We start from the raw sequence: 12059 nt of genomic DNA on the forward strand, positions 1-12059 counted from the left end.
TGTAGCCTAGCAACAAGCCGTTTGCCTTTAATGTTGCTGTCAAGAGCTCGTGCTGCCTTCTAGGACAGTTTGAAGAAAATAGAGTCTAAAGAGTTGAGTAACAACAGAAAAAAATATATAAATTATGTCGGTAATAAATGTGTGACCTGTAAATGCATGCGTAGATATGATTTGTTTAACGGTGGACACATTGTTAAGAGAAAAAAACTGAAGGGAAAAAAACGGTGCAGTTCACCGATTATTGAATTTACGTGGATTTGCAAAAGCCACAGGAGGAGTAACGATTCAGACAGAACCACGGTGGTTTACCCCTCTGAGAGCTGCCGCTGGCTTTTTCCACCCTTTCTCCCTTTGGGTAAGCTTAGCTATAACGTGAAGGGGACATGTGTAACAGCCCGGGTCATTGTTCGGGAACGGGGTGGAGTGGGATGCGGTTTGCTGTCCCTCCTGCACTGCGTTGTTTCAGCTAACACGTCAACGTTAGCTTTAGCCTGCGTAGCTTAGCTGTAGCTTCGTGTCTGTTTGTAGCCCGAACTAACAGCCTTCATTAGCAGCCTAAGGAGGGAGGTTATCAGCGGGACAACCTATCTGCTACCGAGTTTTGTTTAAACTGTAAATAACATCTTTATGTTTGTGAGCGGGCTCAGATGCTACCCTAAAGCTTAGTTCACAGCTTCACTGAAGCTCCACATGCATCTACTGCAGAAGCAAAACTGCTGCCAACAATGTATATTTGCAGCAGCTGTAAGGTAGAGAAGATTTCATCACTAAATAATAAAAATTTACCCAACTCCTCTTTTTTTATTTTTATTTTTTATTATAAAACAGTTATTGACAACTAATGAGTAGTAACTAACATTGTATCTGTTTCTTCCAGTTTGCTCATTTATATTTCTTGGGGCAACAGCTAGAGCCTCAGAAATGTTATTTTAATGTGTTTTTTTCTCATCAATTAAAACAATTTTTTTTTCGGGGGTGGGGGGATTTGAAAGACTTTAGAGTTCAAGTGAAAATAAAGATTTCCATCACCTAGGGATTGGTTTTGTATGACCTTTTCCTCATAACTTCTAAGCCTTGGTAAAAAAAAAAAGTATGGTTTCATAGTATTTGGAACGACCTTTTAAGCTAAAGGTATAGCACAATCTACCTGCTTTTATTCAAAACTAAAAAACAACATTGATTCCTAATGCTCCCGAGATGTAACAGAAAACTTATTACAATGGTTTTATTTCCAGTATCTTTTAACGGTTAAACATGATTTGTTTTATGCATGGACTGTACATTGCATAGCAAAAGGATGCAATGTAGACTGACTACATTCAAATATAGTCTTATAAGTTCTATATTGTGGAGATTATTATTTTTTTTTACCTATTTGTAATTTGTACTTTTGAAGTAAAGGGTAGTTAGAAGGCTAAATCAGGCAGGCTGCCGGCCTATAATCGGCTGTTTAACAGGCCTGCCACTCATAGCTTGCCACTTGTTTAGAAATATACTATCTCAATGATGGTGTTTTGGGTGGTGCTTCTTTAGTTTTTATGCCTTCTTTCAGCCAGCTGGCTGTCAGTGCACAGCTGCCATAGGAGGTTGCAGAGCTGCGTCGCTGTATTCTTCAAACAGCCCAAGATAACGCCGGTCAGTCTGCCACTTCTTCTAGCACCTTATTAAAAGGTCATAATAGCAAGAGTTTGGGCTGTTTAGTGATAATTAATCATTTCATCCAGTTTTGTATCACTTAATATTTGCTAAATCTTCTGAGAATTTCTACTTGCGCACATTTAGCAGCGAAATAAGAGATAAGGTCAAAATACAAGCACATTATAGGGCCACCCCCTCCAATCATCTTCAATGTGGGGAGAGAACATAATGTCATTTACAATCGATAGCGATAAAAACCCAGACCAGCTTACAGTATGGTATTGTTGTTTTTATGTGTGGTTACTGCTGACAGTGAAACACTTTAGTGAAAAATCCCTCGATCTACAATCTTTTTCATTTTTTTAGGGGGGTAGCGCCGCAGTTGCATAAATTGTCCACCAGAGAGTGCTGACAAGCTGAATGTTCTGCAGATTTTTAAGTTCGCTTGTTTTTAAAATGTATAATTAAAGTCGAAAGGTTTTTGTTTCAGCCATTTAAATAAGCTTCAGGCAATAAATGGTTAAGTCAATGACATACACGCATTCGCCCACAGTTTGAATTACTTCTACAACAGGAACTTTTGTAATTGATTTAAAGAAATGCCTTTATTTTTAACTAAGACACACACACACTTATAGAAGTTAAATTTCAAAAGAGAAAGATCTACCATTTAAATGCTGCTTTTGAACGTCTGAAATGATATGGAGTGCTTATTGTATGTTTGGGGATCTTTCCTAAAGATAATGAAGAGTAATTTAAATGTTATGTACATTTATGGACTGTAAAATAACTTATTTGCTCTCTATACTGTTGCCATAGGATGCTTTCATATATATATATATATATATATATATATATATATATATATATATATATATATATATATATATATATATAAACTATATATAGTTCATATATATATATATATGAACTATATATATATATATACTGTTAACTTTCTGAAAGGATTACGAGGCTACATGAGTCGTATAGACAGCGATGAAGACTGAGGGTTTAAGATAATAGTTCCTCATGTGTTTGTTGTTTACCAGCAGGCTGCAGCCATGGGGCCAGACAACACGCCTTATCTAAAATCTGAATCTTCAGACGAAGGTATGTAAAGATTATTGTGGATAATAAATATCCAAAAATTTGACTTTTTAGCCTTTTTTAAGTCAAGGTAATTCAAGATACTGCCTCTCGAAACCAGATGTTGAAGATGTAAACCATTTGACTTTGGATACGAATGCAAACAACACATACACACACACATAACAGTATGAGCATGCATCTCTGAGCATAATGTTTGTTTTGACTGCTGCTAAAACGTTGCTTTGATTGGTTCCAGTTCGGATCCAAACCAATTCTTGCACTGCTCTTGACGTTTTCTAAAATATCCACGTTGCTCTCTCCAATCATCCAGATTTCGGAGTCGTGGAGGTGAACGTCGACCTGGAGTCCGAATCCGGCGACAGTTTGACCGACTCCGACCCGGAGGACACCGCGCAAGCACAGAGAAACAGATCCGACAAGCGTTTCCCCTGCCCCACCTGCGGCAAGCTGTTCGACAGGCCGTCCAAGGTGAAGCGGCATAAACCCGTCCACGAGAAGAAGCCGAAGAGGCTGTACCAGTGTCAACAGTGCGAGAAGAGCTTCACCCAGGAGGAGAAGATGATCCGACACCAGAATTACCACAACAGGACCAATAAGCATCCCTGCCCCGACTGCGGCAAAGTCTTCAACAGGCCCTCCAGGCTCGCCAGGCATTCGCGCACTCACTCGAGGACGCCCAAGGTGCCTCACACGTGCTCGTTCTGCATGAAGACGTTCAATAAGCTTCACAAGCTCATCCGCCACGTGCGCGTTCACACGGGGGAGAAGCCCTACACCTGCCCCGTCTGCGGGAAGGGATTCTCCGAGGCGGGCCACTGCAAGGCGCACGAGAAGACGCACGAGGAGCAGCCGGAGAAGCCGTACCGCTGCATCGACTGCGGCATGCGCTTCTTCAAGTCCTCCTCGCTGCAGCGCCACTTCCGCTCCCACACGGGGGAGAAGCCCTTCAAGTGCGCCCTGTGCGAGTGCAGCTACTCCCGCTCGGAGGGACTCAAACGACACATGAGGAAGCACACGGGGGAGCGGCCGTACAAGTGCGTCGTCTGCAGCAAGGGCTTCTACTCGCCCCAGGACGTCAGCATCCACAAGCGCATCCACACGGGCGAGAAGCCCCACCTGTGCACCGTGTGCGGCAAGTGCTTCTCGCAGCTGAGCAACCTGAAGGAGCACGAGCAGAACGTCCACATCAGGTCGGAGACGTACGTCTGCAACGTGTGCGGCGCGGCGTTCAACCGGTACAACTCCATGATGAAGCACCAGCACGTGCACACGGGGGAGAAGCCGTACGAGTGCCTCGCGTGTGGGCGCAGGTTCTCCTGGAGCCATTCCCTCCACCGCCACAGAAGGACTCACGCGCACAAGCAGGCGGCGGCGGAGGCTTCGGACGGCGTGGAAAACTTCGCAGGACCGTCTGAAGACCCCAAAAGCTGTAAACCCGATTAGATTCCTGAAGGGGAAATCAAGCCGTTCTCTAGTTTTACTGTTTATTTACTTCTTTGGACCGCAATGGTGAGCTCTACACTGCAAAAACGGATCTAAAAATAAGCAAAATGTTCTTAAAGTTAGTGTATTTATCCTTGATTTGAGCAGGTAAATAAGATTATCTGCCAATGGAATAAGTATTTTGACCCCTAAAATAAGTTAATTAGACATACTGCACTTGAAATAAGATGATTGAGATGAATTGTTCCTATTTTAAGTGCAAAAACTCTTATTCCATTGGCAAATCATCTTATTTACCTGCTCAAATCAAGGACAAATACACAGATTTTAAGAACATTTTACTTATTTATAGATCCGTTTTTGCAGTGTACATGTTGGAAATCTAAATACTACACTGCAAAAATAGACCTAAAAATAAGAATTTATTTCTTGAAATTAAAGTATTTTTCCTTGATTTGAGCAGATAAATAGGACTATTTGCCAATGGAATAAGCTTTTTGCACTTAAAATAGGAACAATTCATCTCCATCATCTTATTTCAAGTGCAGTATCTTAATCATCTTATTTTAGGGGTAAAAATACTAATTCCATTGGCAAATATTTACCTGCTCAAATTAAGGGCAAATACATTAATTTCATGAAAATGTTACTTATTTTTAGTTCTCTTTTTGCAGTGTAGTGGACCATCTTATCCAGCTTTGGTTCAGTGGCTTAAATGTCAAGGGTTTCAAAGTGTATTTATGAGTCCAAATACGACTTTTTGTTGCAACCAAAGCGAGGTGTTTAACATGCACCTAGAATAATGCCGTTTTATGCATTATGTAGTCCATGCTAGAGGAAGCTCACTGATATGTTCTTTATTTCTACTGGTAAATAAGTACATTTTTAGGCCAGTGCAGTAAAGCAGGGCTTCCCAAACGTTCCCACAGCTACACAGACTGGTGACTCCCTTTTGGTGGGGAAAAGGATTTCTTTCCTTTTTTGGAAATTCTGAGAGTAAAGTCATACAATTATGAGAAGAAAGTCAGATTTTTATAAGAACTCTTACAAAAAAGGTACAGGGAATACTAAATTTGTAGCACACATTGGCAATAAATTATGTTGTGACCACCATGAGGTGTCTCTCCCCGCTTTGGGAACGCCTGCTTTACAGCGCTGACGATTTCATTGGAACACAAAGACTTGTGGGCAACGTCTGAATGGCAGCTTTTAGTTGTTTTGAAAATAGTACATATAAACATTTCCCATTTAGTTTCTGTTCCCTTTTATCTTGAAATGTATAGTTGCAGTCCCTCCGTTGCATTTCAAAAGCATTCATGACGTCAGAAACTTTCTCCCATTTTGTCAACAGCCAAACATTTTATTATTTTACCGGATGGTTCAAAACAACATAGCACATAATTGTGAAGTGAAAGGAAAATTTATGTTTTTTTTTTGGTCTTTAAATAAAGTTTTAAAAATTGTGCTGGGTTCTTATTGAGTCTGGAAAAATATGGAATTTGATTTCAGTATTTTCCAGGTTTCTGTATGGAAAAATGAGCATTTTTGGACTTTATTCCCTTTCTTATTGTTTAAATGTTGCCTTTCCTCCTTAGTGTTCTTCCTTCTTTACTTCCATTCCTGTCCTTGGGAACTCCTTAAATGGCTTCCTTTTCAGTGTCTCTTATCTTGCCTTTTTGTATCCTTCTTTCCTTCCACTGTAGGAAATCCAAATAGACCTTTGTATTTGATATTTCATAGTAAACATTTGCAAATTGGAAGTTTGAATCTGGAAAAGTCTGGAAGATTTCTTTAACATGGAAAATATGGGAGAACTCTGATTGTGATGTGGATAAACTCTCGGGCCCCCAGCAGAGTGACTATTTTTTTTCCTAAAACCGGTTGTCTGTGTCTACAGAGCTCTAGAACTGACATGGGAGAAAAAAGAGATACAGCGTGCGCACAAAATACTAATTTGTTTCCACGAAATACAACTTTGTGGCCATGAAATATTTGTTCCCACGAAATACTATTTTGTTCCCACAAAATACTATTTTGTTCCCACGAAATACTAATTTGTGGCCACAAAATATTAATTTGTGGTACATATAGTGAAGTATTGTGCTGTTTATTCTCTGCCTTTGCATATAACAATGTAATAAAAGTACAAGAGCATTCCATTCCTAGAATCCAGTTCTGTTAGAAATTCCCAGTATGTCAAAAAACAGGCGGGGAGGTAAGGCCTTCAGTTACTGGGCTTCATAACTGTGGATCCAGTTCTTTCTATGGGTCAGAGAGGCAGATATTCCAATCGAGTCCAGGCTTAAAACGTTTTTGTATGACAGAGCCATTCTCCTAGAGCCGCAATCTACTGTAACGCATATCCCATATGGTTTTTAGTTTGTCATATGAGTATGTGCCACAAAAAGTTGGTTCCCTGATCAAAATATTGCCTCCTTCTGGCCTGGCGAGCTTGAGAACCAATAGGATCCAGAAGAGAGAGGTGGACATCCACTTTTCTGACACGAAAACCATGTTGTACGCACTTAGCATACATCCACAATTGTAAAATCATGTGATTCATCTAATTGTGGTGGATTTTTTTTATCATTTGATTCATTTTGGTATATTTACAACATTACAAAAAAAAAGGAAGCAAGATGAAACACGATTCTATAAACCATTTACCAAAAAAAGAATAGGTTGAAGGCTCATGTTTAGTTCTTTTAATGTTCTTTTGATGTTTGAATGGTTGGTTGCATAAACCTCTCAGTAATCCACTGTCTAGGATACAGTAGAACCCAGAGCTGATTCAGTAGGTGTTTCAATCATTTTGTACTCACTGGTTCTTAATGCAGCATGCCAGTTAACTTTATTTAGTCTTGGAGTGTTTGTATTTTATTTTTTCATTGTTTTTAACTTTGAATTATGGTTCTAATGTGTCATTTTGTTTGCAGAACTTTAGCCAACAGCAGTTATTTTCAAATGTGCTGTAAATGAATTAAATTAGATTACAAAACGATTATCGTCCACATCTGGGGAAGGCAACAGGCACAGTAGTGTCTACTGTATTATTAAAACGATAGAGGTACGACAAATGTTGAATCTTGTCGGCCCTTAACTTTATCAAAAAGTGATTAAAAGGTCTCTTTTAAAGTTCCAGCAGACTAAAAAATGCTAGTTCAATTATTCAACCTGATTCAACCTGATTTTATTTATTAAGATTGGTCACTACAATACAGACGGGGTCCTCTCCTCAGTCACTGGCTGTTTTCCGGTGCTCTGCCAAAGGTTCTTGCATTTGGAAAGGTGATTTCCAAGAGGAAGTGGAAATCAGTAACATCCCCCCTGCTTTAAGTTGTGGTTGACCAGTATGGTTTCATGGCTACCTCTTGAAGAAGTGTATTACACTCTCTCTGATTCCTTCACTACTGTATGTATACAGGCACATTTTAGGGCCTTCTATTTGACCACAAATATTCAATTTAATATTTTAAATATTCAGTTTCTTTAAACAGGTTGTCGCTTTTTTAAAATCTACAATATCACTTGTGCGGCACCGGTAAGACCTGGAGGAATCCTTTTTTTATGTCGGCATAAAGATGCTCCTACAGTACCTACTCTATTTGTTGTTACAATTTAGTAAAAGATATTTTAAAACAGACACTGACCTGTGTCAGGTTTTTCTCTTGTACTTTCTCTTGTTGTTTCTAAACCATCAGGAACTGCGAGCTGCTTACTTTTTTTGTGCTCTTGGATTTATCTACTGTTTGTCAGTGGTGGGCCCAGTTGTGCTAATTTGCAGAGAGACAGTTGCTGAACAAATTTTTCATTCAGCACTATATTGTTCAAGCTAAGTGTAGAAACTGTTTGCGGACTTGTATAGTTTCAAGTATATTGGGATCCAATACCTGTAAGTACGATAACATTCACAATATATTTATTCGCCGTTTACGTCACTGTCCTGGTTCTCAGACTTCTCTAGAGCAGTAGCAGTCACGGCTCCATAAAAGAACTGAACAGCTGTGCTGTTACCTTACCTTTCTTCTTCTTGTTATGATGTGGTGTTAATATTGCTGGCTTCCATTGCAACAGGGTGTTTTACTATTTTTGACAGGCATCTAAAAGAACAGCTCATTGTAACAGCTTCATAGTCATAAACATTGCATTTTAGCATTACCTAGAGCATGTTCTGTGAAATAAATGATTATTAGAGCATTGAGGCCTTTTTAAAATCTTGGTCAGACAGGGATATTTCTAAATCTGTGCATGAACTGCTGATCAGTTATCACTACTTGCACTTGCAATGACATTGTAATAAACTTTTCCATTTGCTGAGTGTATTTTTTGCCCATTAAAAATATAACATTCAAGCACATCTTAACTACATATTAAAAGCAAGTGTAAAATTATTTGGATGATTGCCTACAATTGACCAAATTGCTGTTTCCTGATATGCCTTGCAGTGATAAGAATGTTTGTTTCAGGCCTTTGGCTGATGTGGGCGGGACTTATGTTGTTGCCAGGAAACATGACCTGACCATCAGTTCTATGACATCATTGCTTCTGTCCATTTGTGACATCATCACCGCCTTTGACTTCATAGACTTCATCATATAATTCCATTCCTTTAGAACCCTCGTAGCGAATGCATCTCTTGAGTCACTCTCTTGCGTGTTGAGAAAAACCCAGTTTTTCAAAGAGCGAAGAGAAATCAGTCCAGTCATCTCTTAAAGAAGCTTTGTGTTGAAAACCAACCAACAAGTCGTTTAACTACAGAGTCTGTCAGCAGACGTTCATCTGTGGAGAATAGCTGCCGTCAGAAAGAAACGCTGAAATTTATCAGCTCCTCCTTCAACGACAGCAAATCAGGTGAGTTGAGTTCTGCACACTTTAGAAGATTTTCCTCTTCTGAAGAGTGAGCCGAAAACAAACCTTTATTTACTTTCTAAACCAATCAGGTGGAAGCGCCAACATGTGGACCAGATCTAAAGCAGAGAATAGCAGGAAAGTTACATTTGGTCTGGTAACAGCAAAGACTCCTGGAAATCAGTCTTCTGCTGAGCTTGTCAAAGACCCTGACCAGCAGCAAAGCGCTCCAAGCGTTCCCGTCAGACGCTCTTGGAGTGAAGTTTGTGCTTCAAAGCCTGCGGTGACCCCCCCGCAGCCTGCCTCGGCCCCTGATCAGAGGCCAGCGTCTCCCCCAAAGCCTGGAGACGCAAGAAAACATCCAATTTTAAAGCTTCTTCAAAGGGAGACAGCCGTTGAAGAAAACACCAGAGCTGTTGTCATGATGTCAGAGGTGGAGTTTCATGCCGCCTTAGGCTCCAAAGACCAGAAGATCTCAGCTCTGCAACAAGAAAACGCTGCATTATCAGAAAACCTGAAGAGTCTCGCCTCTGAGCTTCGTAAAATGGAGGAAGTGCACCAACATGCCGCCGAGAAGGCTAGGCAGCTTGAGTCTGAGCTAACTACCGAAAGGAAAAAGGTCCAGGAAGCTGAGATCTCCTTTAGACAATTAGCTCCAGGAGTTAAAGCTGCACCGGTCCACCAACATGAGGACGACCGGGAGAAAAAGGCTTTAAGAGACGAAGTGATGAGGTTGACTCAGATTGTAGAAAAGCAGCAAACTGAGCATGAAGACGACGTTGCTGTTCTGTATGATGAGCGGATTAAGACAAACAAAGACCGTCGAGATGCCATCAGAAGGGCCGATCAGCTGAAAGTATCTCTGATCGCAGAAAAGAACAAAACAAGAGAGATTGAGATCTGTTCGGCCAAGCAGATGGAGGAAATCTCTAAATTACAAGCTGCTCTGGTCAAAGTGGAGAGAAATTTGGAGGAACAAAGACGGCAGTGGGAGCAGGAAAAACTCCGTCTTCTGACCAATAACCAAGAAACATCTGAGGTGGAACAGCTGAAATATCAGCTGCAGGAGCAGACAGTTAAGCATGAAGATCAGGTTGCTGCTCTGTATAACCAGCTGATCAGGAAGAACAAGGAGAGTCAAGATGCCATCAAAAGGGCCGAACAGTTGAAGGAAGACCTGACTGAAGAGAAAAAGAGAGCAAAAGAGGCCGAGGACTGCTTAGCCCAGCAAAAAGAGGAGACATCTAACCTCCAGGCTGCTCTGGTCCTCATGGAGAGAACTTTGGAGGACCAGCGGCGGCAGTGGGAGCAGGAAAAATCCCATCTTCTGACCAAAGAACAAGAAAGAGATGAGCTGGAGCAGCTGGTGAAGCAGTTAGAGTCACAGAAAGCTGAGGCAGAACAGGAGATAGCTGCTCTGCGTTTGGAGCAGCAGAAAAACAACCAAAGTCATCAAGATGCTGCAAGAAAAGTCGTTCAACTGGAAATTGCTCTGGTTGCTGAGAAGATCAGAACAAAGGAGGCTGAGAGCTGCTTGGCTGAGCAAGTGAAGGAAAGCTGTGATATAAAGGCTGCTTTGGTCAAAACGGAGCAAGACGTGGAGAAGCAAAGACGGCTCTGGGCCCAGGAAAAGTCCAGTCTTCTGACAGAGCAGCAGAAAGCTGTCAGAAATGTGGAAGCAGCTAGGAAAGACGTTCTGGAGGTTCTGCATGATGAAAGGCAGGAGTGGCAAACAGAGAAGTCCTGCCTTCTAGAGATCGTTGCAACAACAAAGGAGCTTCTGACAGAGGCGGAGGTGAAGAGAAAAACTTCAACACTGAACCTGATAGAGAAACTGAAAAACCTGCAAAAGGAGATGGACAAATTACAAGAAAGCAAAGCCAAAAAGAAATCTTTCAGGAGAAAAATCACCAAGTTCTTTAAAATGTCTAAAAAGGCTCCATCTCAGTCTGAAAACTGATCACTGCTGAACCTCATGAAAGCTCCTCCTACCAAACCATCAACCTGACTAAAATACTTTCTAGACCCCAACCTTAACTTTTAATCCCTTACCTTAACCCCCTTTTGAAAATGTCAACCATTGCAAAATGTCCAGCATTCCTCGGCACAAAAGTTTCTTGTAAATGAAAAAGTTGTGGCTCCCTACCAGGGTAACTAGTTTTCCCCTGGTGAGTGGAGTGGGGCTGCACGGTGGAGCAGTTGTTAGCACTGCTGCCTCGCAGCAACAGATCTGGCTGCATGGAGTTTGGACGTTCTCCCCGTGCATGCGTGGGTTCTCTCCGGGTTCTCCGACTTCCTCCCACAGTCCATAAAATGTGCCTTTTAGGTTCATTGGTCTCTGTAAATTGATCACAGGAAGTGACCTTGTGCCTGCATGGTTGTTTATCCCCTGTCTGGTTGACTGGAGACCTGTCCAAGTTATTCCCCACTCCATCTAAAACTTTCTTTGGCTTTTTCATTTATTCCAAAAAAAGTTGAAAATTTAGTTTAGTTTAATTTAGTTTAGTTTAATTCATTTAGTCTTCCTCGTAAAATACATTTATAATAAAATGATGAATAAATAAAATTAAAACAAATAATAACAGACATAAAAATCCAGCCACAAGGAGGCCACAGTCCTTTGTGCTCCTTGTGTTGGTCCCAAGCCCAAATAAATGGAGAGGGTTATGTCAATAAAAGCATCCGAAATTCCGTTTATTTGTATAACACAAATTCACAACAGTGTATCAACAAACTTTACAAAAAATGCAGTTCATACATAGAAATATTTATTCTCTTTGTTCCACTCAGATTCAAGGTCAAGTGCATACTTTGCATCTCGGTCTGATCTCAGCTCCACTATTCCAGATGGTAAAAGGTTTTCAAGGGAAAGCAGCCACGTGCAGCAAGTCCTTGACATTTCAGCAATCTCCTATACTGAGCATGCATATGACGAGAGTGGAGAGAAGAACCCCCCCTTTAACAGGAAGATACCTCCAGCAGAACCAGGTTCAATATGAACAGCCATCGGCAGTGAG

The 12059-nt window shown here is 40.9% G+C and overlaps 1 protein-coding gene across 2 annotated transcripts; it reads left to right on the forward strand.

Moving 5' to 3' along the window:
• The first annotated feature begins 246 nt into the window (after nucleotides 1–246).
• On the forward strand, nucleotides 247–4346 carry LOC105933564 (zinc finger protein OZF). 2 transcript variants are annotated; one of them, XM_012873158.3, is made up of 3 exons: nucleotides 247–355; nucleotides 2691–2751; nucleotides 3062–4346. In XM_012873158.3, exons 2-3 carry the CDS (start codon nucleotides 2703–2705, stop codon nucleotides 4192–4194), a joined length of 1182 nt encoding a protein of 393 aa, XP_012728612.1. In that variant the 5' UTR covers nucleotides 247–355; nucleotides 2691–2702; the 3' UTR covers nucleotides 4195–4346. The 2 variants fall into 2 exon arrangements, with proteins under 2 accessions (XP_012728612.1, XP_012728611.1); XM_012873157.3 differs by having other exon boundaries at nucleotides 2694–2751.
• Nucleotides 4347–12059: the final 7713 nt, after the last annotated feature.

The sequence above is a fragment of the Fundulus heteroclitus genome, chromosome 5 (assembly GCF_011125445.2).
Source record: "Fundulus heteroclitus isolate FHET01 chromosome 5, MU-UCD_Fhet_4.1, whole genome shotgun sequence".
Lineage (NCBI taxonomy): Eukaryota > Metazoa > Chordata > Actinopteri > Cyprinodontiformes > Fundulidae > Fundulus > Fundulus heteroclitus.